The 27475-nt window shown below is 47.7% G+C and overlaps 1 protein-coding gene across 2 annotated transcripts in view; it reads right to left on the bottom strand.

Moving 5' to 3' along the window:
* Nucleotides 1–7840: 7840 nt before the first annotated feature.
* PDZRN3 (PDZ domain containing ring finger 3) overlaps nucleotides 7841–27475 on the bottom strand; it is a 162443-nt gene continuing 142808 nt past the window's right edge. For both annotated transcript variants that reach the window (XM_061551971.1, XM_061551972.1), the window contains 6 exons: nucleotides 23123–23221; nucleotides 19277–19339; nucleotides 16748–16849; nucleotides 15864–15983; nucleotides 10923–12306; nucleotides 7841–8304 (listed from right to left, as the gene is read on the bottom strand). In XM_061551971.1, the coding sequence (XP_061407955.1) occupies nucleotides 7883–8304; nucleotides 10923–12306; nucleotides 15864–15983; nucleotides 16748–16849; nucleotides 19277–19339; nucleotides 23123–23221 (2190 nt within the window). In that variant the 3' untranslated portion in view covers nucleotides 7841–7882. The remainder of the gene's footprint in view (nucleotides 8305–10922; nucleotides 12307–15863; nucleotides 15984–16747; nucleotides 16850–19276; nucleotides 19340–23122; nucleotides 23222–27475) is intronic.

Here is a 27475-nt window from a genome sequence, read left to right on the forward strand (position 1 = left end):
ATGACGGGTGCGCTTCGCATGGCCAAGCGAGCAAACTGTGATTGTGGAAAGGGATTCATTAATTTTATTTTTTGTTACTTTAGTGGGCATAATGTCGGGGCACTGTGGGCCACATAGGCATGGGCTGGATCTTAAAGAGACCTCTGAATTGGTGGGTCCTCGTCAATGTTCAAATAGTTCGAAATGAAGGAGAAAAGGATGACCCACGTTCCAATCAGCTTTGACGTGTATTTTTATTTATCCTGTTCACTTCAATGCTGACGTTTATTTTTTTAATTTTACTTTGCGTACTCGTTTGTGACCCAGATCACTCTCGCAGATGGCGAGGCTACATTGGGTTCTTGTTTTTTTTTCACCTGGTTAAACAAACTACACTTGAACTACGAATCAAAGATATTTACAACGAAAATGCCTACAAAAGGTGAAAAGTGCACAAAGAAGCGTGGAGCGGTGAACGCTTGGAATGATACTGAGTGAAAGAAACATGAAGTCATTGATTGTAGAAAATGCACACACAGTTCGAGACATATTGAGTGTCGATAAAAGTGTGCTTTATAGTGTGCATGATGGCAAGTGGTCAAGACTCATGACTAAGTGGCAGCCAACGTATGCGAATGCGCCCGAGAATCTACCCAGCACGAACAAGGAAGTGATCAAATCAGCTCATGTGCAGGACCGTGAGAAATGGCGACTGTTGGGGAAGACCTTAAACCAGCAGTGGATAGATCAAAGCAGATGATGATGATGACGACCTACCCACATAACTACCCGATGAATGATACGTAAAGGAAGCTTTGCTTTCTTCACGAAATTCTCGTGATCTTAAAAATGAAGAGCAACCAGGTCGAGTTTATCACTGCGGATGAATAAGTTTCACACGGAAGATGAGAATGGCAGGTTACAAGAGGGCAAAGATCATTGTTTGAGATATTGACAAGGTGAATAAGTGCTAATGCGCGAAGCACATGCACACACGGCTATTGCTGGAACCAGTACATTAAACGCGACCCGATAGGACAGAGATGATCGTGGCAATGACTAAAAAAAAAACCTTCCAGAGAGCGTGAGAGAGAGAGAGCAACCCAATTTGGTGCGGTGAAAGGTGCTTAATCAAACTTGGGATGAAATATTTTGAACGCGATGCCCTGCATATATCACAAACGAATTTGAACGCCGCACTACACAACTCATCGCGAGATGAAGGCCCCCTTTTCCGTGGCGTGTTGCGTGTCAATGAAAATTGAAAAAAGTGATCTTGGTCTTTTTTTTTATCCTGGCTTTTATCCCGATTGTGCCGTCGGCGTCACCTCGTGAAACGAAGACTCCATTTGGATATCTCGCACAGCAGTTGCAATCCTTAACGTTGGAGAACGATCCACGGAAGCAGACAAAACACAACTACTTCCGAGATCCCTTTAAAAGTAAGTTAATACGTTTAAAAATGTGCAAATCCTATAACCTATGTCATGACGAGTGTGCAGCATTAATATATTGTAAAATCTATTCAACAATCTCGAACATCGTGCGGCCGCAGTGAGTTCCAGACCGATGGACCGCTGAGTAGGTGCGTGAGTGTGTGAGTAGGTGCGTGGGTGTGTGAGTAGGTGAATGAGTGGTGAGGTGAGTTCCACTGAGTTTATAACTGGATGGATGAGGAGGTCAGCGAGTTGGTAGGTGAGTTCGTCTGATGGACCGCGCAATTGCTGAGTGGGTGGGTAGGCGAGTTCTGGGCCAATGGACCGCTGAGTAGATGAGTGGATGGGAGAGTGAGTAGATGAGTGGGTGGATGAGTTCCAGACCGATGAACCACTTCGTAGGTGCGCGGGTGGGTGTGTAGGTGAGTTTCGGGATGATGGAGCTGCGAGGTCCAAATCTCGATGTCGGAGGTGCGTGGAATGTTCAGGGTCACCACGAGCTGCCGAACGAAGACGGCGACGATTGACGACGAAGTGGACCGGCGCACACGTGTCCATCAGATGGCGCGGAACACGTTGGTGTGGACACTCGTGTATACTCACGTGCACAGTTCGTAATTTATCCTTTGTTTAATTGGCAGCCAGTGTAGGTCATCGAGAATGGTCGCTGTGATGTGGTCATGCTTCCGCTTCCGCGGCTGAGTTTAGGACAGACTGAAGTGGCGGAACTTTCGCATCTGACTGGCAACAGAGAGCAACGTCCGTTGCATGAGAGTTAAACCGATATTGTGAAATGCCAGAGCTGCATTCTATCGCAATTAAGTGCAGTACCGGTGTTTCGTGGTCTGAGACCAAAAAAAATCTGGGCTTAAACACGGACGGGCCTGCCTGGATTCAAACCCAGGATGTCAGCGGTGCCAGTTCAGGCACTCTGTGTGACCTCTAAGCCACCCAGGCAACCTCCCCAATTTAGTTGTAAAATTAGATTAGTTTTTTTTCTTTTGTCCTTGGGGCCACTCTCGGCACTGCATATGCAACTTGAGAAGCTGGACGCCTGTTAAGGAGGCGGCTGGTCGGCATTTAATGATTCTGCGCTCCGCCCCCCCCCCCCCCCACCAGTGATTTGATTGTCTTTATTCGGGTTTGCAATTTGATTACAGAATCAATTTACTTTTGTCTTGTGTTTTTTTCTTCTGGTCTCATTGCTTCATTGCATTAGGCTAAATGTAACAATAAGCACGTGACTTGCACGTGCTTATTGATTGCCACGTGCACAATTTTGATGTATGTATCTTCAGCCCGAGAATCGATTTTAATCTGTAAATCAATGCATCATAACATGCCTAGTGGCTGATGTATATATTTTATGACGTGCATGTAATGAGAATACACTATTAAGCAAACGTATCTCCACCAAAGCTTACAGGACACATTTGGTGAGGCCTTCCATGCTTTATTGTCAATTCCGCGTACTTAAAAGTAATTGTTCCCTCCTCGCCCGCTCCCCACACTATACCAGGAGGACGAGCGGGCCCAGTATCCACTCCGAAGAAAATGGTGTTAATATCTTTAACGGTTGAGAATTATTGCTTCGTTCAGTCGCAGCGAAACGTCCACAGGGCCACAAAAGTGTGACTTACGAGTTTCATTTGAGAAGGGCAGGGGGACCACGTGCTCGGGAACGCTCGTGTGCGAGGTCACGCGCTCGGACAACTCGTTGCGCAGTCGCCGATTGTTGGGTTTTGAAACGCGGGGAACGGGACCACCGAGCAAACGGTTCAATCGACCGTGCATCACCTGTTAATTCGGCGGACGTTTTCAAATGCAGCGTCGCGGTAAATCTCGCAGCTTTCGTCACGCACAATCACCTCGGCGCCTCGGTCGACGGTGGACATTGGCGCGTGCGGAGCAAGCCATGCCTAAAGTAGAGATTAATTTAAACGGTGCCGCAAAAAAATAAATAAAGAAAACACGCAACCCAGCCACCGATTCAACCAGAAAACTCGGGAGGTGGGAGGAAAAAAAAACAACAACCATACAAATGGGTTGACGTCAGCAAGATTATCGAATTAAAGTCACAACAGATGGTAGAGCACAATGCTGTGTGATGCTTCATTAGTAGCGAGAGCCGTGTCCATTAAGGGCTCTCGCATCTCGCAAACGAGCACACGGGCAGACGGGGCACGGAGCTGACCCAGCAAGAAGCAGCAAACGAGCGGGCGGTGTGTCCCAGGAAGCGCGGGTGAAACATTCCGCTTGCAAGAGGGTCAGGGGAGAGCGAGATGATGGTTATTTTAAAAAAAAATGAACTTTTTCGTGTAGGAATAGCAATCTTCACCTCCTGCTTCTTTTCTCGCACGGCTCCACTTTGGAATTATCCCCTTTTCTCAAATTCTTATAACCTAACAAAAGCCAGGGAACGACTTAAGCCTTATCTATGACACGTTCATGTGCTATGAAGAAGGAACATTTGCAGAAACGTCACCTGTTTTATATATAAATTGTTCCTTAGAAGGTAGTGATGAATGTGTTCAGCTTTTTAAAATGATAACTTTAGTCGTGCAGTTTGTTGCTGGACGCTCGCATAAATGAGAGGAGCACAAACATAAGTAAAAAATGCACACAACCCTTGGAATTGTTTTTAAATCGTCTTCTATATCGAACGATATGGAAGCAGCATTCGAGGAAGAGAAGGCGTTTGAGAGGACCGGCTTGTATGCCGGTGTTGGCTTTCTGCATCGCAGGATCGTGAGAGGTGGTGGCAGCTTGCGGATGCCTTCGTCCAGCAGTGGATTGACCGTGGCTGATGATTTTTCTCTCCCTCCTATGACTTAATTTATGGCTTAAAATTCTACTCAGGCTCTATGATTCTCAGACAACCCACTGCATTCATTCCATCTCTTTGCTCCGCACATTGGCAAGCTTTGAATGATCCACACGCTTGACAAGATCGTAGGCTACATAATGGCCTGCATAATTGCAATTCTCACTCAGCTAATTAGATGTGCAAATCAGGTTTTTAGTGGACGGATAGTTCACTACTGGTTGAGAATAGCCGCTCGCAATCCAGCCTTTAAATAAAAGGCGACCATGTCTGGACTATGCTTTACAGAACCCGTACAGAGAGCGACGATCGTGAATGGTGATGCCCGATTTGACCGCTTTATGTAAATATTCACAATAAATAGCGCTGGTTCTGGCATAGAGAAAAAAAAACATCCTTCGCCTGAGCCATTCTTCTCTGCACTGCGAAATTAATAACAAAAATCTGTAGCCATCAATTCAGAGCCAGTACACTTTACTTGCAGCAGAATACATGCAATACACCTTGACACTGTGACAGGATCAAGTTGACTTATAGTTGCCTATATAGTGAAAGCCTCTAATACAATCTGCCAAGTTTTTTTTCTCTCTCTCTTTCTCCACATATTCTGGTGTATACTTGCTATAGCATGTCTCCCTTGGCCGTGTCCCTATCTGCCATTGTGAAAAGCATTGGCTGATCTCGCTTGAATAAAATGCACGTCTCATGGGATTGCCCCCTTCTCGTTTGGTATTAGCACTTAACACCGGGTTTCTGCTGGAGGGGAAAAAAAACCCCCACATTGCATTACAGAGAGGTCACTACATCTGCAGAGCTATGTAGAGTTTTGAGAAATTAAATTTGGGTTATAAATCTTCCTTACGACAATGCGTCGTGCTATGCCGCTGCTGCTGAGAGCCACACAAAGCCAGAGTCTTATTTCATCACAATGCGCAAGATTTATTCACCCGGCTTTGACAAGCTCTTGGCATTTTGCAAATTGACACCGGTCAACAACAGTCGGTGCATTACGGCAGCCAGTATAAACAGTGCTCGCAGCACTATATATCACACGCGCGCACACACACGGCGCGACAACAAACTGGAGGCAGGAAAACAGCAGAAGCTCAATACCGCATGTTTCTTATTGATGATGCGTCCCACTCACTCGAATTAGACTGGCGAGAGGACCCAAAGGCAGGCGTCACTTCAATCAAAGCCTAGGTCAATTTTTTTTACCACGAAGATCCTTGGCTTTAATCCTGGGGTGGAATTTGTTTCGTAACAAATTAAATGTAAAATGCTCCTCCATTCCATTACTTATAAAATAAAGTATTCCGTGCTCGAGCACAAACGTAGAGTGAACGGAGACAAAGAATCACGAGCATGGCCGGAGAAACAAAGCTGGCAAAGGACAGAGAGGGGAGGGAGTTCTTTCGACCCTATCGCTGCTCGTCAGCGAATGGCAGGGAAAATAAGATGAAGACTTCAAAGAGGCAAATCAAAACAGTTGTTCATCCACAAAGCTTTTCCACAGGTTGAAAAAACGTGGATTTGGCTTGTCCACCCGGAGGTTGTGGTTCACCATGTGAGCAGAAACACACGGGGGTCATCACCATGGTATGCACTGACGGACGCAGTAAAGGTAGCATGGTCGACATGGTCTCCTATGCAAGGAATGAAAGGGTGGCTCCTTACAACAAGAAGACTCTTCACCTTCCCCTCCTCTTTGTAGCATGGCACCAAAGAACCCTCCAGTCCTCCGGCCGCCGGGTCGAAGTTGCACACTTGATTACGGTAACTCTGCCACTGGACGGACGGTAGACTGACTCACCTTGTCACTCAAGTGTTCACGTCCACTGGCTGTTCCTCCTCGTGTCGTGAAAATGTTGACGCAGCGCCCATCTCGGCCACAAGAGCAAGGCGTACACACGGTTTAATCATGCCACAGTCTGGTACCTTTATTCAGCGAGTGAAGGGACTGCCACACTGCCAGGCCGTAAAATGAAACAGAGTGTTACATCCTTGCGATATCTACACCAGTCTTTCTTGTTATGCATTTTCCTACTTTTTATTTTTTTTAAATTATTTTTTTGTGATTTATGCTTTTGTTTTCTTGCTTACTTAAAAAAATTAATTGGGGGGAGGGGGGGGGAGGAAAGTCTTTAAAGAACTTCCCAAAAAATGTAGTGTCTAAATTGCAAAGTGAATATGCACGTTTGATGACGTCCTTGGACAAAGTAACAAAAAGAGAACGATGAAGTCCTATTTGCGAGTCGTCGAGCAATGCACAAGGGAATTTTCGCGATACAATTTTTGTTTTTCATTCCATCGTTTGTTGACCGCCACTCTGCGTGCATTCAGTTCACCGAATCTGCTCTCCGAACAAGAACTCAAAATCACACGTTACCATCGGATGGTCACGTGAGACGCGTAACAGAATTTCCGTCACGGATTCCAAAAAAAGAGCAAATATAACGTGTTATATATATATATAGAGCAAGTTTTTTTTTTCCTTTTAAAAGTCCATAATATAAATACAATAGTACAAAATTTACTTATTTTACAGGACAAACACAACCGGTAACCCGCTCGCCGTCCAAACCATCACGAGAATTCAATGTCAATTAAACGAGGGGAGTTCCGTCATTCTCGCGAAAGGTGCACTGAGTGATTGTGCAACACTTGGCCCGACGTTCCCCTCCCACACCAAATGCCGAGGCATCTGAACCTGAGAGAAGATGCTGTAAAAAAAAAAAGTACTTAACATTTTACATTGATCGAAATGAGATCGTGTAAAAGGGGCTAGGCGACACGATTTAAAATGCGAGGAGGAAAAAAAACATACGCAAATCAAAAAGCTGCTTATGTACAAATAAGAAGATTACATCGGCACCACCAGCACCGTCATTGTACATATTTACCAATTTTTCGACGAGATGGGCTCGGCGTGTATTTACCGTTAAAACTCAATCTTTATTACAAAAGTAAAAAATATAAAAATAAACGAATGGGAATTCTAGATTCGGTAACACTATGAGTCTGTAAAACAACCCCCTTAATATGCACCACTGTGAATGTAAATACTGCTGCCGCATTTTATTTACACAACGGGTTTGTGTGTAAAATGTGAGTGTGGTTTGCTGAGGAAGCGTCTTTGAACCCGGGCGACGATGTTCGAAACACAAATGGGAAAAACGCGAGGGTTTTGCGACCAGGTCTTAAACAGCGGTGCTGCCACACTCGGTGCGGGTGTTCGCGTGTGCCGCGTGCGTGTGCGCGTGAGCCAGAAAGTCAGAGGGAGGTTTAAAAATCTGAAAGAAAAAAAAACCACGAATGCTTCGCTCCCCTTCTCGTTTTTCTTTTTTTAAAGCACGATGACCTTCACACATCGCTGTTCTCACCGAATTGATGCATTTATTACTTTCTGTCTTTCGCTGTCACCGTACCCCACCAGCCCCCCCCCCCCCCCCCCCAGTCTTGAAAGCTGCCACTCTGCATGCTGTTGTCGAAGGCCTTTTGAAAGACAAACGGCTCCGGTGCAGAGTCCCGGCGTACACCCACGCCGCCACCACCCCCCTCCCCCCCATCATCCCCCCGCCCCCACCTCCCCATCCCCAAAGTCACCCAGAGTCTCCCACCGCGTCCCGGCCAGAACGTCGTCTCAAACCGTCGTCACGGACAGCAGCGAGTTGTAGATGCGGGTGCCGTCGGGGGACCTGGTGCCGTGAGCGAGCAGCTCCTGGATCGTCATCCAGTTGTCGAAGATCTTTCTGTTGCGCTTTTTCATCATCTTCTTGTGGCTCAGCTCGATGATGTTCACCTCCTTCTTGTTGTTGCCGCTCTCGTTGCCGGAGCCGCCCGAGCCGGAGCCGCCCCCCGCGGAGCCACCCTCCTGCGGGTTCTCCTTGAGGCACTCGAGGCGGCTGCGCATCATGAACTCGCGCCGCCGACGCTGCTCCTTGGCCCGCGACAGGTGCTGCTTGCGCTGCTCCTTGGACCAGTAGCGGCCCATCTTCATCTCGCTGAGCGCGTCGTCGTCCGTCGTCATGCCGCTGCGCTCCTCCTTGATCTTCATCGCTCGCTCTACGAGGGGGGGCGGGGGACGGGCGTGGGAAGGCAGAGGGGGGGTGGACATGAAGTGGGCTTAAACACAACCAGGGTACATAACATGATAATCCAGGGGGGTCGCTGGTTCGATCAGCTGCAGCAGCCTCTGGTCACCCGGTCGGTGAAAAATGGGTTCGCCACAGATTGGCAGGTCACACGTGTGGTGGGGTAAAGTGTGGGTTCTACCATCTCTTTCAGTAAGTCTGGCCAGTGTGCAAGAGTAGGCCACAATAGCATGTATAGGGGCTCGCTAGATCTCCCTCGAGTGGATGCCCCTTCCACCAGCAGGGGCGTGAGTAGGACATTGCAGGGGCCGCACCTTTACCTAGACAATCTTGAACACCCTGATGGTTGCTAAATGGGAGTGTAATAATGCAGCCCTCTGGTCAATTCATGAATTGTTGAGATTCATTGTCACGTTTCCATCAAGAATTGTATTTATTTTTCATCGATTTTCTTATTGTTTAGTTTGCCCCTCAATTGTATCCTCAATGTTCTGTTGGTGTCATGTCATGCGATGAAAAAAAAACAATCAGATCGTTTGCAGGGCAGTGCAACCCCTCCGTAAACCCGCAGAAGGAGACATAATAGAACCACTTTCTGAGATCACTTCAAGTGATCTCGAGTTCACACCATCTGATCATATTTTTAATCTTCAGAGCTGGGAATTACCCAAATGACGTCGAGAAACAACTTTGTTGTGCATTCGTCGGTGGCCAGGCCGAGGCTATCAACTCGCTACACTTGGGAGCCCAATTTAATGTACTGACAGCTGCAAGATTCAAAGTGTTGTTGTTTGTTTTAATATTGTGGTGAATGTAGCGGCCACTAGTGGCTGCAGGGGGTCACGTGAACCCATTACCTACAATACATAGGAAAATTATAATCATAGATTCCTACACATGTGATTCGAGTCACATCTTTATGAGCTTAAGAACCGATATTAATTGCTGAATCAATGCATTGTTACAGCCCTGCCAAGAACGCGTTTTTACTGCAAATTAAGTGTAGACACTCGTCCCATCTTGACGTGGATTAGTAAGCTACACATAACCACATGTAAAAAAAGCACACACAAGTAATGCGCAATTGTCAAGATAGGAATAGATGTGGGTGCTTTGAGAATTTTCTCTCTCTCACACAAAGACAAAGATACCCCGTATCGCCTTAACAGACTGTTGGGGCAAGTGTTGCTATCGAGCACCTATGAAGGCCGACACGGCACACGAGAGGGTGGGTGGCCAGCACCACGCCTTTGTCTCCAAAGTGGCGATGTTTACACATCGCACCAGGTACTCATTTGAGGCTAATGCGACCTCGGGGAGGCCCAGAACCGATTCAGATAATCGTCACTGGTGTTGGCCGTGAGCGAGAGTCGAACTCGGGGTCGTCAGGTTCGTAGCGCAGCGCGCTAACCACTACACTACCGCTCCCCTTTCACAAAAACAAAGATCCCCCATATAGCCTTAATAGACTGTAGGGGCAAGTGCTGTTAGCGTGCACCTATGAAGGCCAGAATGGTACACGAGGGGGTGGGTGGCCAGCACCACCCCCGACCGCCTTTGTCTCCCCAGTGGCGATGTTTACACACCGCACCAGGTACTCATTTCAGGCTGAGTCGACCTAGGGGAGGCCCAGGACCGGTTCAGATAATTGTCACCGGTGTTGGCCGTGAGCGAGAGTCGAACTCGGGGTCGCCGGGTTCGTAGCACAGCGTAGCGCTAGCCACTACACTACCGCTCCCCATTCGCACACGCATGCATATAAACACAAGCGCGTGCAATTTTCCGAATGAAACATGACAAGGAATTTGCTGGTTTAACGGTACTTAGTGTCAGCTACACTTTGCGTCATTAATCTTTTGTCACTGGCAATGTGACATTAAGGAGGTTTCACTCCTTAATGTCATGTATGAACAATCCTTATGTTTAAGGGGGTGAGTTAAAGGAGGGGGGGGGGGGGGACGACTCGTCCTGCCTGTCTACATAACCGGATTGACTGCCACGGTGCAAATACACATCTTTGGCCATGTACAATTTACTCAGTATAATGTTCACTCTATCAATCTTAAAAAAAGCCTCTATGAGAGACAACACAAAAGACAGGGGGGGAAAAAAAATCGAAAGCAATCTCTCGAAATTGCATTGTGGTCTGAACAAAGAAATATAGAAGAACGCTCACTTCTGTCGAAGGGGCCAAACAAGATACCACCCTAACAAAGACAAAGATCCCCCGTATAGCAGCCTCGACAGACTGTTTCAGAATGTGCTGTCAGCGAGCCCCTTTGAAGCCAGTGTGGCACACGAGGGGGTTGGTGGCTAGCACGATGCCTGGCCGCGTTCGTCTCCACCGTGCGATGTTTAAGGCGATGTTTAAACATCGCACGAGGTACGCTTTATAGGCTGAGTCGACCTAGGGGAGGCCCAGGACCGGTTCAGATAATCGTCACCGGTGTTGGCCGTGAGCGGGAATCAAACCCGGGTTGCCAGGTTCGTAGCGCAGCGCGCTAACCGCTAAATTTCAGCTCCCCACATAATTAAGACACACGCAAACGTACACATTAGCATGCGCGTGCAAGGTTACCACTACCTTACCTTTCAGCAGCTTGTCGCGAACGGGCCGCTTGGTAATGTATCGCGTGCCGTCGCTTCGGATCTTCACTTTCCACTCCATTTTGCTTTCGGCCGTTGGGGACCCGTTGCGGGTGGCAAAGGCCTCCTTACAGACGCTGACCAGGCTCATCTGGCTCTGGGCGTACTCCACGGCCGACTTCTGCTGGATGAGCTGCATGTAGCTCTGGTAGTGCTGCGCGTGCGCGGGGATGTGCGTGCTGCGGTAGGACGAGTGCCGGTACTGCGACAGGTACTGCCCCTGCTTGGCGCCGCTGGCGCCGCCGGCGCCGCCGGTGCCGCCGCCGCTCAGCTTTTGGTAGAGCTGCTTCGCGCTGCTCGCCTCCGTCGCCGCGGCGACGCCGCCCGCCGTCGCGGACGGCTCCTCAGTCCTGCCTCCCTCCTTGCCGTCGGCGGGCTCGCTCCCCTCCTCCGCCTTGCCCGGGCCCTGCGCTTTGGGCTTGGCGGGGCTTGCGTCTCGGCTGCCGGGCCTCGAGAAGGGCGGCCCGACGCCCTTCTGGCTGGCGCCGCTCTCCGAGCGCTGACTGTCCGTGCTCTCGAGCGACTGGTTCGCGGTGCCGCCGGCCGTGAGCTTGAGCGAGCGTGGGCTGCTGCGGCAGCTCTCCGCCGTGTTGTACGCGCTCGACGTGTCCTTGTCGAACTTCTCCGGCGTCTCCGTGATGTTCGTCAGCCCGTCGCGCTTGAGGCCCGACAACGTCCTGAAGCTGCCCGTGCCGCCGACGCCGCGTCCAGTTCCTCCTCCTCCGCCGCCGCCGTCCTGGAACATCCACCCGTCGGCTCCGAATCGGCCGACGCGAGCCTGGCCGCTCTTGTGCGCACGGATGATACTCTGGCACTCGAGCTCGATGTTGCGCAGCTCCTCGTTGAGGAACTCCAGCTCGGCGTCGGCCACGTCCGGGTCGGCCTTGCCGAGGCCCAGGGCGGCCGCGCTGCTGTAGTACATGCTGAGCCGCTTGGCGTTCTTCACCTGGCACTTGAGCTCGAGCAGCTCACGGAAGCGCTCGCACTCCTCGGGGGCGATGCCCGCCAGGTCCAGGTCCACGTGACCGTCGCCCGACACGGCCGAGTCGTTGCTGTAGCGCATCTCGCCGCTGCTCAGCGTGTCGCGGTTGTAGTCCATGTCGCCGGCGTGGCTGCGCTGGCTCTCCAGGGTGCCCGTGCCGGGCTCGCAGTCGATGGGAATCTCGTCGTCGCCCGGGATCTCCTGCTCCACCTCGGAGCTCTCCTCCTCCTCGTCGTCCTCATTGCGAGTGCTCTCGTCCGTGCGCCCCACGCCGCTGTCCTTCTCGTGCCGGTTGGAGGAGGTGGTGGCCGTGTCCGTGAGGCCCCCGTCCTCCTGATGAGATGTCTGTAAAAAAAGAAAACAAGGTGGTGAAGGCGCAACTTTTCAATGACTCGCCCTTGACACAGCTGGTGGAAAGGCCCCCACTCGAGAAGGGAGCTCCAGGGATCCCCTCTCGATAGGATTTTTCCTTCTGCTTGTCGGTGCCACTCGAGGTGGCCTAACTTTAGTGGTTGCAATTTCTTCAAGCGGCCACCAATAACAGTGAATTACGTGAGAGCCATTTGAAATGAGTGGGGGTTGTAAAACAATTCACTCTTACTGCCATATAAATAAATCAGTCTGACTAACGTGTTTGCTACCTTACGTGCTATCGGCTTCCTCTCTGGCCCCACGACATTGTTTATCCACCATTTAGTTACTTTTCATTTATTATTATTTTATTTTATTATTATAATTTTTTTACCTACGTGACTTTACCGGAAAAAACCTAAGAGTATTATTCACCATTGTTTCAACCGCAGCACCTCGAGATCAAATCGAACCGGCGAACTCTGGATGTGCACGTCCACTCTCACGCTAACTGCTACACCGTGGCAGCAATGTCTGTAATCAAGGGATAATGATAATTTTCACAGGGAGCTTAATTTACCGTGCGCTAATTGATCTACAACGCTGTCACACGACATTGAGCTGCAAAACCACAAGCTTTAGCTTTAATCATCGTTGCGTATTATTATTTTTTACTGCTTACTTCATCACTTCTGTTCAGAAGACTCACACATGAGGATATTTTTACAGACTTATTAAAGAAATGCATAATACAATTATAAAAGCACATGCGATATTTTGTACATATATGTGGTGCGGACGTTTTCCCTAATTGGTTTTGTCTATTCTATAATCTCCCATCGAGCCAATTTAGATCTGCATTTGCTCTTCTAATGCGATGATCATTGTTGAGAAGAAAACCCCATTTACCTCACCTCCACCCCATTTGCATGCACATGAGCCCTCGTGCCAAGACGCTTTAAGGGGCAGGGGACACTGATACTTTGGTCAACGCTGACTCGGCAAGAATCCGCCATGCGGGGAAAAAAAGATAAGGCTAATTCGAAAAGAAGATTTACATTTTTGGCTGCATTTCACAGGGCACACACACACGCAGTGGCGTCACCAGTGGGGTGGGGGGGGGTGCAGACTGCACTGGGTGACACCATCAGAGGGGGGTGACACCAAAATGATTGTCTATAACGTTTTTTGTGCAGTGTTTCAGCAGAAATGTAAACATTTTTTTTATAAAAAAATATACCTGTAGTTAGTTATAACAACTGAAATATTTTTCATAAGCCCAGCTTACACGTACTGTATCAATATACCTACAAGGCTAAAACTCTGTGCTAATTTACTTTTTTATCCTTCTAATGCGCTCCGGTCAGAGCTGTCAATATTACACAGTTATATGCCCATAAATATGCTAAATTCCTCTTGATATGCAAATTATTTTATCAAGGCGCCCTTCCCCCCCCTTCCAACCCAGCTTAAATATACGCTCCAAGCATGGTGCTGTTTCATTCAGACGCTGTCTCCCCGACAGACCTGGTCTTTACCTGATGACGGCTGCTTGCGTTGTGGCCGAAACGTCGTGAGAATTATTTTATTTTGTTTTATTTTATTATTTTTATTGTTTCCATTCTACGTGACTTTACCGAAAGAACCAGGAAGATTACACAGTTACTATGACGCTTTGAGTCACGTGGTTTCCTCTTTCACGCGCTACAAGCACGCGCTGTTGTGTTCGTCGCTGCTGGTGTTTTTATAGTCGCTGATTTCGTCACATTTTCTGGTGTTTTAGTTACAATATTGTGGTAATTAGTATTTGTTAACCTATATCAATAACTTTTTGAAAATGAAGTAGTAATTCAAGGAAAAAGAGAAAAATCTTAAAAGGCTTCTGCTCCGTTACTAATGATGTTGTAACTTATAATGTTGTAATTAAATGTAGAAAGATTTTACAATTTGTTTTGTTAGTATTCATGTAATCTAAGAAATATTATATTTAAGCAATTGACAACTATATCACGTATAATTCTATGATTACAATTTAAATTGATAATAAACTTACATGTAGAACAATTATTTATTATGTAACTCTTTGATGACTAAATAGAGAAATTGACAATTTAAAACATGAAGTGTGGGTAAATGCTATGGTTTCTTGATACATGTTTAGAAATAAAACTTAAATCTTAAATATATTTTTTATTTTAGTCTTTTAAAAATTTATTTAAAACATTACTGTCTTGCAAATATATATCTGATTTTAAATGTAATTCTTAAATAATTTTTTTCTTCGAATTATTTTGTTTTCTTCCCGTAAAAGTAAATACATTTAGGCTGTACGCATAATATTGTAATTTAAAGGTGTAATTAAAATGTTACTAGTTCTTTATGTCACTACTATTGCCATTACATGCAGTGATATACGGAATTACAATTAGTACAAAACACATTACTAAGGATTCTGTAAGGTCTAGTACGGGAGGAGGCCCATGTGGGGTGACACCATGAGTTACCCCACTGGGTGACACCGACCCGAGTGATGCCACTGCATACACGGTAAAGGTGCAGCTCTGCAACTGTCCAATCGCGCCACTGGCAACGAATGAGACTTTGCTAGAGGGAGCTCCAGACAGCCCCTCGCGATGTTTGTTTGACCTACTCTTCCACACCGGCCAGATGTCTTGGAAGAAGTGGGAGTACCTGCACTTTAGCCAACCGCACATGATCTGCCGATCGACTAATTCGTGGTGGTACCCATTTAAACTGCTGGATGGACAGATATTGAATAGACTCTCATATTGTTTCAACTGCCGCGTCTGGCATGGAATCAGCAAATAAACTGACCATTGGTAAAGTGATGTCTGTGCATCATAATGGGGTCCCTCTGAGCCACCATCACACCCCACTTGATGATACCTAAGGGGCTGCCACCTTTTCCTGGTTTTCCCAGGGTCATCCTGGTAAACCAGTAAGCATTCACAGGACATTAAGAGTCGGGTTTTTTTCTCTTTTCAGTTGAATAATGAATATAATGACAATACACTCCTGAAGACGATGAATTTACAAGTAAAAAAAAAACTCAACACAACTGTTGCCTTTTTCTTGGTTATTTAGGTAAAGTCACGTAGAATGGAAATAATAAAATAATAAAAATAAAACATAATAAAATAATTCTCACGACGTTTCGGCCACAACGCAAGCAGCCGTCCTCAGGTGGAGAGCAGGTCTGTCGAGTAGACAGTCTGAATGGCACACTTATTATTTAATTATTTTATTATTTTCATTCTACGTGACTTTACCGAAAGAACCAAGAAGATGAATCCCTGCAGTCACGAAAGCTTTAAATCGAAATTTAACTGTTGCCTTATAAGTGAAAAAAAAACCACAAAGGCCCTTATTCATAGAACATAAATGATTTAGGGGTAGATTTTCCCTCTCGCGGTATTTTGAGACAATCTCATTCCCACGACGTGCCCCGGATTGTCCGTACCCCCCGGACGTGGCGCCCCTTCGCAGCTAACGTGTGTGTGAGCGCCAAGTGCGAGTTGTCACACGCTGACCTCCTGCTGCAGCATGCTCGCTGTGAACTCCATGGCCTCGTGGTGCTGCTCCTCCAGCATGCCCAGGTGCAGCTCCTCCAGGAAGTCGTTCCTGTCGTCGTCCATCCAGCCCTCATCCAGCTGCACGCAGCACACAAAGACAAAGATCCCACCTTGTATAGCCTTAACAGACTGTTGGGGCAAGTGCTGTTAGCGAGCGCCTATGAAGGCCGGCACTGTGGCACACGAGGGGGTGGGTGGCCAGCACCACGCCCGGCCGTCTGTGTCTCCCCAGCGGCGATGTTTACACACCGCACCAGGTACTCATTTGAGGCCGTGTCGACCTAGGGGAGGCCCAGAACGGGTTAAGATAATCGTCACTGGTTTTGGCCATGAACTGGAATCAAGCGTGGGTCGCCAAGTTCGCAGCGCAGCGCGCTAACTGCTACACGACCGATCCTACGCACACACACACACACGCGTACGCATGCGCAAGTACTTGCTCAAGCCATTGCCGATGGAAGGGTCTCCAATAGAGGGAGAGCGCTAGAGGGTGTCTGGCTTACTATTCCACGCTGGCCAAACACCGTGGAAGAGTTGGGGGTACCCCGCATTTTACCCCAACGCACGCTACCTGCCGATTTAATAACTGCTGCGTACCAATTAATACTGCTGGGTGAACAGAGGTAGAGTAAATTTGCGCCATCGCTTCAACTGTCCTTCCAGGACATCGAACCGGCGACTCGTCGATTGCAAGTCCAGTGTTCTAATCATTACACCACGACAGTACTCTGCAAGTGGAAGAGTGATTTGTTTATTTGTATGTATGTTGAACTTCTTTCGGACCATACTTCGATATCCACCGGTGATTGCAAACACAAGAAGAAGAAGAAGACGGATCCCACCTGGATCTCTGGCCGGGCGAGGAGCAGGGAGACCCTGCGGCTCTCCTCGTTGGTGAGAAGAGCCACCGCCTCCTCCTTGTCCTGAATGTCCAGCCCGTTGATCTGCACCGACAGAGGCATCGTCATGCACGGTCACAACCGCGGCGCAGCGACGGACAGCGCCTCCCCTTCTCCGTGCAGCACATGTTTCAAGATAACAATTGTCATTTACAGTCCTTTGTCAATCCACTGCTGGATGAAGGCCTCTCTTGTTATGTCTGACCATACTTGGCCACACTGGTCAGTTATTGTATCCGGTGTATGTGTGTCTCCCGCCACCCCCCCCCCCACCCCACCATTAGAAACATGTCGCTAACTAATGCACACGTTTACATCCACAAAATACCATCGCAACCCACTTCGGCCTTGTTCCATCCAATGCTGGATGAAGGCCTCTTCAAGCCACCACCACTCACAATCCTAAGATGCACGGAAATATTTCGATTTAAAGCTTTCGTGACTGCAGGGATTCATCTTCTTGGTTCTTTCGGTAAAGTCACGTAGAAGGGAAATAATAAAATAATAAAAATAAAACAGAATAAGATAATTCTCACGACGTTTCGGCCACAACGCAAGCAGCCGTCCTCAGGTGACTTTGAAACCCCCCGCCCACCTCCTACGCATTTCCCATAAATGTGCTAAATTCCTCTTGATATGCAAATTATTTTGTCAGGGCGCTCTTCTTGCCCCTCCAACCCAGCTTAAATATACGCTCCAAGCTTGGTGGTGTTTCATTCTTCACCTGAGGACGGCTGCTTGCGTTGTGGCCGAAACGTCGTGAGAATAATTTTATTATGTTTTATTTTTATTATTTTATTATTTCCCTTCTATGTGACTTTACCGAAAGAACCAAGAAGATGCATGGAAATAATTCACCTTAAACTAAGAGGGGTGGGCCCAGCACTGCTTCAGGAATCATTTGCCACAGATGTCAGCGAACCAGGTGCAGGCCCGCCGGTTTCAGAGCACAACGCGTGAACCACTGAGCCACCACCACCACACTACGGTAATTGTATTTTCTAGGCAACGCAATTACCATTGAGACGTTTCGACTGACGAAACAAATTCAGGAGGGTCTTGTATTCCAACGTGGGAAAAAACCCCGTTTTGACGACCCGTTGAAGTTTTCATGGGAAAATAAAATAAAGGGCTTTTTTCACATTACATGTACCTCCCAGTTTAAGGTGAATTATTTCCATGCATCTTAGGATTGCGAGTGGTGGTGGTGGCTTAGAGAGGCCTTCATCCAGCATTGGATGGAACAAGGCCGAAGTGGGTCGCGATGGTATTTTGTGGATGTAAACGTGTGCATTAGTTAGCGACATGTTTCTAATGGTGGGGTGGGGGGGTGGCGGAGGGAGACACACATAAACCGGATACAATAACTCAGAGAAACAATGGCAAAAACCTCCGTTCATAAATAATCGAGACAGATTTCACGCGGCAGGCATGGGGTGACAGGTCGAACGAAAGGCGCGCTCGCCGGACCACAATGGCTTATGGCACGGCGTGCGCGCGACGCTTAAAAGTAACGACGTGGGTCAGGAGACGCGGTCAAAGGCCAGGCACCGGGGGGCGTCCACTGCTTGGGGCAGATTCATGGCGCTGAGCTCACGGTGGGTCACTCTCGCCCTCGGCACGGCTCGAATAAACGCGTCCGCTAACGCACGGCGGGGTCCCCCCCTTGGGGCAAAACAAAGGACGGTCGCCCCGTCGCAGGCGGCACGCGCTGGCGCCGTGGTACTGCCGGCAACGAGGGACAGCGGACGTTCTTGAGAGGTTGCCGGAGGACGACCTGGAAATTGCACGGTCCGTGAGCCGCCACTGAATCAATTATGGTGGTGCCGTAATGGTAATGACGTCATTCATTTATCCAGAAATGACTTACAGAATTTCAAACGTTTTAAATAGGGTCCCGAAGACAGGCCCTAAGTGCAGACCATTCACACAAACTCACACTAATAAATTGAACACCATGCGATCTGCGGCCACAATGAAGGACAGTGGACAGATTTGACCGACAAAGCAATGGTTGCCGTAAAATTACTTAAAACAACAACAACAATGATACTAATGTCATTCATTTATCCAGAAAAGACTTGCCTTATCTCAAACATTTCAAGAGTGTCCTGCCCTGGGAATATTTGACCAAATAATGTAATATGGAGCCAGAGTACACGGCGAAAGAAAGTCTGCAGAGAGGGGTACCCCAAACCTACTTTCAGTACTTTCTTCTCCTGGCCAACTTACTGTCCCCTGAGTTTGCAGTTTCACGAATCTCCGTGATTCACACACCTTTGCAGTTGATTAGCGGTACGTGTGTAACAATGCTAAACTTTTGCTTCAGATCGATAAACAGGCAGATTGGTCTCTTCTGGCTACAAAACTGGGGGAAGATTGGATCTCGGTTTTCGTGTGATTCTGTTGACAATGTTCAAACCTGCAAATTCAACGGGATATGCACAACGATCTCCACGGCAAAAAACTGACCTGCAGGATTCGGTCGCCTTCTCGAATTCGACCGTCTTTGGCAGCGATGCTTTTAGGGTCAACCTGCAAGAAGGACAGTTGCAAAGTGATGAGTAAAGAGAGACATGAGGTTTATTACCATGCCACATGGCGCAACCCGCGTTATTCTTAAAATTGTTCATAGGGCGAGTAAACGTATTGAATAAAAAAACATCAAGATACAGATTTATAATCTCTGACCCCACACAGAAGGACCTTCATAGTTTCAACTTTACCCAAAACCAATGCATGGCAGATGCGGCTATTGCCTATTAAACTTTTTGTTTTTACCATGAAAGGCCCACTGAGCTGTACTGTCTAGCAATTTTTTTTTAAAAGAGCGACCTAGCCACAAATGACAGTCCAATGAAGTGGCTTATCATGTGGAAATTTATAGCAGCCAAATACTATAAACTCATGTTTCTAAATGTGGAGGGAAAAGCCTGAGGACCCAGATAAAAATCCACGTGACCACGGGGAGAATATGCAAACTCGAACTCATGACCTCCTGCATACTAGGTGAGGTAGTTAACATCTCGCCACCGCAGCGTCTATACTAACGAACATTAAGAATAGCCCAGAGCTTACTCCTGATGTTGTCGACTGGCTCACCCATCAACTTCGACATGAACCCACGTGAACATTCGTGATCAACTCTCCTCCACATGATAATAGGTGAATAAAATAAATAAAAAATGTTGCGGAGAACCTTAGGAGACTGAACAAAATTGAATCAAGTGTGGGTTTTCTAATGGTTAAAATCCCAATGTAACCAACATATTGAAAGCGGCGGAGAGGTACATTAGCTCAGATTGGTGCAGATTACACCCAAGGACACAAAGCAGTTTTTAATGAACTTAGCTGTCCCCAATGTGAATTGAGAATGCATCTGTGCAAAGTGGTTTTTTTGTTAAGACACTGCATCATTATCATTCGACACGCCTCATTATTAATGGGGCTCTGAATGGGTTGCTCACAATTCGTTCAAGGGGAGTGTTTTTATTTGTTATGCATCATTTGCAATGTATTTGTATTCATTTGAAATCAGGGTATTACTTAGCCCTCACTTAACCAGGGTTTATGAAAGAAATACCACGTGACATCCGTCACTAGAAAATAATCGTGAAGAAAATGCATGGCGTAGATGACAGGACATTAAAAAAAACTGATCGTCTTGCGAAAATAAAATCCGTTTTAATTTGGATAAAAATTTCAACAACAACCCGTGCACCGCAATCCCACAAACCGTCGTGAACAATGAAGGCGTGCTCACTCATCGTGCAAATGCACACTTCATGCGATTACTACTCCTTGTCCCATGCATGGTAATGCGATTTCTAACCAGTAATGGGTTCAATTTAAATAAAGAGGATTTTTAAGGGGCCGTTAGACAGAGCGATGAATGTGATCGCTTCTGCTCAGGGAGCTACGCGGAACACGTCGCAGATCGACAGCGCGGTACGGTGGAAACTTTCCGACGAAAAATGTGAAACTGGGCAGACAAAAGCCGTCAGTTTCAGTTTGGTCTGGGTGCAAATGTTTCAAAAGATACATTCAGCGCTGTTTGAATGGGAAGGTTGGTGCACTTACATTCGGCCAAATATGAGATTTACATTCCCCGACTTCGGTGGTCTTATAGATCACGCTTTTGAAAGGGAGGGCACATTTCGATAAAAAAAGAAATGTGGAAAATAAAAGACATCTCACAGAGTTGGCTGGCTGGGCCCAGTATTGGTAAAAATATAAAAAATACACCAACAGAAGAGTCAAACTGGAACATTAGTTTTTGATTTAAAGCTTTCGTGACTGCAGGGATTCATATTCTTGGTTCTTTCGGTAAAGTCACGTAGAAACAATAAAAGAATACAAATATTAAACAATAAATTTCTCACGACGTTTTTTTTTTCACACCTGATGATGATTGCTCGTGTTGCAGTCGAAACGTCGTGATAATTTTATTGTTTCATATTTTTATTATTTTATTGTTTCTACGTGACTTTACCGAAAGAACCAAGAATATGGAACATTATCATTGATCATTTTAGAATGTCATCACCACAAGGACACCCTCACTCTCTCTGTAGGTGCAGAAGACTCATCGCAAGGATACCTAACAATAGAATTTAGATTGATATGGAATTTACAAGCGACCGCATCTCCAGACGCTGTACAGAAACAGAGAGCATATTTACGTTGTCGAGTGAGGCCATCGGCCATAGGCAGAGGAGAATAGAAAGGTCTTGAGCCGGGACTTAAAAATAGGCAGGGGGTCGACAGCGCAGATGGCTGGGGGAAATGAGTTCTGGTCGATGAGGAAAGCAGAAGAGAACGAGCAATGTCCCACTGAGTAAAGATCCACTGACATAATCCTTGAACGGCCATCATTTTTGGTTTCAATATTAATACATGTAATTGAGAGTAACCAGCTTCTAACGGTTTTTATAGATTATGCAGTGTAGTAATCGCCGGTGTGAATACGTGCATGAGTGATAAAACACAAATTAATATACAAATAACTCGTGAAAAGAAGCAGCAACAAAACAAAGGGACTTTGAATGAACGTTACTTTAGCCTGCGCTGAGGTATTAAAGCAAAAGCATCGAGTCATTTACCAAAGAGGACACTTGACCAACGTGCGGATTTCACAATGGACTTGGAAACACTTCAAAGTGAGCTGTCTCCAACATTTCACACGTTTTATATTTGTGCTGTAAGAGTCTGGGGGTCTCTTAGCGAAATTGCATTTCATCACATGAATAGAGCAGGTGGCAGAAAAAAAAATGGAGTGAATTATGGAATATTTGTTTGCTTTAGTCTAAAATAATTAAAAATGGCACGGTGAAAATGTCAGCGGGTTTTACCAACACAATGACTACGTCTCGTGCTAAAATAAATCCCTCGCTGCCTCCGTAATTATACATTTAATTGCAGCCCACTTTAATAAAAAGAGGATTAGCGTGCGTAAAGGTCATAGTGTGTCCAAACAAATCCTGCACGCGAGACAGCAGTCTAGAGAGAGGGGGCCTCTGGTTCTGACGTAATTAAGTGGACGCGCCGGGCTGGGCATGCGGTGTAACACGCACGCGGCACCTTTGTCCCAAAGCCACTGTAGGGATGACGCGGGGTAAAGGTTCCTCGGGGCAATGGAGACTTTAAAGGATGCTCATGACAAAAAGGGACTGGCAGGTAGAGATGACCACCGATTGCTGATATTCTGAGCAATTCAAGGTCATTACCTTTGGTTGAAAAATGTAACAAAAAAACACAACAGAAGGCTCGATAGCTGTGGGGGTCACAGCAGCGAGCTAGCCAACACCGATGAGAGCCTGGGTTTGAATCCGGGTAGCCACCTGTGATTAACCTGCGTTCTAAAGCGGAGTGAGTTGGCAGTCTCAGTTACAACTCACGCAAAAAAACCCCTCTATGCTTACATTTTTATTCATTTAAGTAGCTAATTTTGACCGCAGAAATATGTAGTTAAAAATATTTATTTGACTGCGATGTAAGTGTGTGGAATTTTTTTGCGTCGTACGTAGCACACGAGCGGGTGGGTGGCCATCACCACCCTCGGCAGCCTTTGTCTCCTGGGTGGCAATGTTTGCACATCACACCAGGTCCTCATTTGAGGTTGAGTGGACCTTGGGGAAGCCCAGGACCGGTTCAAATAATCGTCACTGGCGTTGGCCGTGGGTCGCGCGAACCATTGCGCTACCGCGGCTGCCCACCACGCAAGCTGACTGACATCGATGGATGTGCAGTGATGAAGAGCAATGGGGACCCGTGGGCGAGACCGTGCCGTCGGGATGCCCCCGCGTGTACGGGCCGCACCTCGGTCACGTAGATGCCCAGGTCGTCCTCGTCGTCAGTCCGGTAGCACACGGTGAGGCCCAGCTTCTCCTGGCTAAAGATGCGGTACAGCTCGACTTCCTGCGGAAACGGACAAAGACAAAACAGAAGGAAAAAAAAGGCGAGGTCCCACCATGTAGAATTCAAAAGATTATCGGGACAAGTGCTGCAAGTGAATACCTTTGAAGGCCGGCATGGCGAATGTGGTGTGGCCAACACCACTCTCGGCCAACTTTGTCTCCCCAGCTCTGATGTTTACACTGATGTTTACACACTGATGTTTACACTGATGTTTACACACTACACCAGGTACTCATTTATGGCGGAAATTGACAGGGATGGTCCAGCACTGGTTTTGCCCTCTGGATTCGTAGCGCAGTTGCGCTAACCGCTGCACCACTACTTCCCACCGCAGAACGCATGCAGATGCATGCACATATGAATCATTCATTGAATATGTTCTCCTTTGCCGATCAAATGCCAGTTAGGTCCTGCTTTTTAAAAGCTGTATAGAGGTGGCCGAGTGCCTCACAGAGGTCAAAGTGCTACACTGGATCCACTGACGTCCCGGGCTTGAATTCAGGCAGCTGACGGTGATTAAACCAGCTTCTACAGTTGCAGTGATTTCATTGTCCCACCAATAACTGCACAAATGACTGCTATCCCCCCCCCACCCATCACACTAAATTTGTTTCCGTGCTTAATTTGTCCAAATTCCAGCCGTGAGAATTAAACTTATCGGCTTGGCTTGTCGCACGATGAACGCTGCTCGATGAACATTACTCTCCGTAGCAGAGCGGGTGTCACGGTACGGCTCCCTACAGTGCGGGACCAGAGGTCACTTGAAGGGATTGCATGAAAGTGCCATCAGCTACTCATCAGTGAAACCTATACATCTGTCATAGAATGCAGTTTGCAGGGTACAGGCAATATCCAGTTATCATGCAAAGACACTGACATCAAGAAAACCTTTAAAGAAAAAATCTCATACATTAAACACAGAAAAGGACATTCACGAGAAACGAATGTGACAGCTTTACACAATGTGAGATTCTGCGCTGCACAGAAATACACAACAAAACAAAGGTGCTACCGGACAGGTCACACGTGATGCATTACAATTACGGCTCTAAGCCACAAAACACAATGGTGTGTGCTTCCTACCCAGAAGAACAAGGGCCATCCGAGTGCGTGAACGCAGTTTGGTGAACAGCGGCAAAGGTAAAACACCAGGCCATCGAGTAGATCTACAGTGAACCGGCGACTCTTTATTTTGACACCTGATAAAGGATTCACTTTCTCTCCTCTTTTGCTTAAACTGTCCCCTCTTGCCGTGTAGCCAAAGTGCCAATTTTACGGCGCTCAGAGCCTTTCCCAAATGAAAGGAAGCCGGGCCTTGCTTCCATCACTCAATCTGCCTGCGAGCAGCCAGCCACAACAGCCCCGGGTGCCCATCTATTCCGCTAATGGCAAAATGCATTAGATGGGGGGGGGGGGGATATACACACACACTGCCGATGACAGCCCATATTTCTAATAAAACACATCTCTCGGCAATTGTCTTGTCCAATTTGGGCCCCGCGGGAAAAAAAAAATTAAAATAAGCAAACCGGAGCCAGTTCCTCGTCAGGAGCTTGCACGCATGCCGCACGCTGGCGACCCGCCCCCGGTAATTGCTTCGTATTGAACTGGAGGGGGGCCGAGGTTTGGGCAGCATCTGTCTGGCAGGCGGAGCTGACGCGCCTTGCTCAGGCCCACACGCTATTAATCACCGGTTACAGACTCGGCCCGGCTGCTCTGATCTCCGATGCGGCCGATATCGCGACGGGCAGAGCGTGGGCCCCGCCGGTCCCATCTCGTGCCCGTCGAAATTTATCTTGTGCGCCTTCCGCAGCGCCCGTTTATTAAATAGAGGCCAAGAGTTTAAGGCGGGATCATTTTTCATCGTCTCGGCGGTCTCCTGTGCGACTCGCGGGCGCTATTCTGACGGAGACCCCACGGATTCGTTTCCTTTTCGTTGTCGATCGCACGGTGCATGCTGGGAGAAGAGGAAGGAAGGGGGGGGGGTGCAATACTGCGGAGGAAAAAAATGTGAATGGAAAGTACGCAGCCCTGCAACATGCTCGCTCACGTCGGTGCTGGCAGAAGGGCCTCCAATCCAGAAATCTGGAGAGAGAGAGAGAGCTTCTCTGGCGGGTGTTTGGCCTATTCCTCTACGCCGCCGACACGTCTCAGGAGACGTTGAAGTAACCCACACTTTGTCCCATCACACGCGACCTGCCGGCTGACTCACTGTGGCGCACCTCCATTAGACTGCTCGGTGGATAGAAACGGGGGCGGGGGGGGATTTAAGACACTTGCACCATTGTTTCAGCTGTCATGCTGGAAGATTGAACTGGTGACCTCTGGATTGCAAGTCCAGTTCGCTAACCATTTCACCCGTGGCAAATATTTTCTATTGAATATTTTATTATACTACCATTAATCATCTCGTGTGCAGATGCCAGATGCATTGTTCCAACGCAGGAAGATGAGAGACACTGACCTCCTGAGCCCTTCATCCAGCAGTGGAAGCACGATGATGATGGCAGTAGTGTTCAAGTTTATTAACAGGGCAAAGTGGTGGCACAGTGATAAGTGCACTGCGTTATGAACCGGGCTACCTGAGTTCAATTCCTGGACACGGCTAACATCAGTGGTGAGTGACATCTGAACCGATCCTGGCTGTCCACCCCCCTCACCAACGAGCACTGACCAGCGTGGTGAAGTATGGTCAAACAACCCCAGTAAACAATATCGCACTGAAAGGTCTAAATCGGGCAGTGGACTAACAAAGGGCTGTAAAAAAATACATGTTTTAAAATAAGTCCATTGTACGATGGGAGAAGCATAATAAACAGGGGATCTAAATACGGTTGTTTTTGAAAATTGTAATTTTCCTCTTCCCGGAGGGTGAGAAAACCATCGGCTTAAAATCTGACGAAAAGCAGCAGATTTAGCACATCCACTGCAGCGACAGAAGGTGGCAAAAACTTGCGCTCAGGAACCAATTAAGAACGCCAGTGATGAGAACGCACAAACTTGAGTGCACCTTTGCCAACAAGACCAGCGTAAAGAGCAGAGAAATTTACCACAGCAACAGCAGCAGCAGCCGGAGAGGCAAAGAGAAGAGAGTTTCAACCGAGTCAGCGCCACGATTGTTGAAAACAGAGCAATCTCACAGCCCTGGAAACACATTGGTGGCAATGTCGCATCATAGGCCCAGCCACGTCAAAAGCCCATGGGCAGGGCACAGTCAGTTGCGTGCGTGACGAGTCACTAATAAGTATGAACGTGCCATTAGCTGTATCAAAACCTTCACATTAGTTCAACCAAGCCTGTTAACATGGCAGCTGCATGGGCAGCATGCCATGCACGTTCTATCTCGGAGGATTTCAGTTCTGCGGATCTCTAGCCCACAGGAAAGACACCAAACGCTTTCGCTGTCAGAAAACTTCTGCAGCGAAAGTGATGCCGCCTTTAATTTTGTTTTTTTTCACCAGCAACTGAAACAAGCAATTACCAAAGTTGGCAACAATCAGGCCCGAGTGCGTCGTTCAAGTTGTACAGGAGGGAAATTTGTTTTCAACCATCTTGGCGTGACATACTCGAAGTAGGGTGCTCATTTAAGTTGAATAATCACAGCTCCGTCACATCAACAGCTCGGGAAATCTCTACATCTGAGTGTCCTCTTTACAGTGACGTGCCTCAAAGCACATCTCCCCAACGCACAAACGCAAGGCGGACGAAAGGTGAGCCTGAAACCCTGCGAGCGATACAGCTGCTAGCCGCTTCAGCAGCTGGTCGCGTGGAATCAGCAAGTAAGTGTCGCCATTAGGCCCAAATTGACGAAACCCTCTCGCCGGGGCCTCAGTCGGGGCGTTTTGATTGTATGGAACGATAGGCCCACGAACGGAGCCCCTCGGCACACTGCTTCGTGATCAAAAGTGAGCCAAGAGGTGTCGGGGAAATCCTTTGGCCGGAGGCAGCAGGGGGTCCCCGCGGTGCCGTGTTGGGTGACGACGTATCTCCGTGAGCAGAAGAGCACGGCGAAAGGATTATCTGAGCCGACGGTATTGGACGGATGCGCCGAATTAGCGGGACGCTATGTTAAAAAGCTCGAGTTAACGGTCATTCCTAAGCACCGGTGGGTATTAGCGGTGACAAATAATTATTCGGCGGCGTTTCAACGTCTTTTTGTTCCCGTGAATATGAATGCGAAACGCTCAAGGCAATGTGGGTGCTGACAATTGGCGTGAGCTTTAAGGGGCTCAACGGCTGCGTCTCAATTTTGAG

Source organism: Lethenteron reissneri, chromosome 15, assembly GCF_015708825.2.
Source record: "Lethenteron reissneri isolate LAM-NWPU_2019-01 chromosome 15, ASM1570882v1, whole genome shotgun sequence".
NCBI lineage: Eukaryota > Metazoa > Chordata > Hyperoartia > Petromyzontiformes > Petromyzontidae > Lethenteron > Lethenteron reissneri.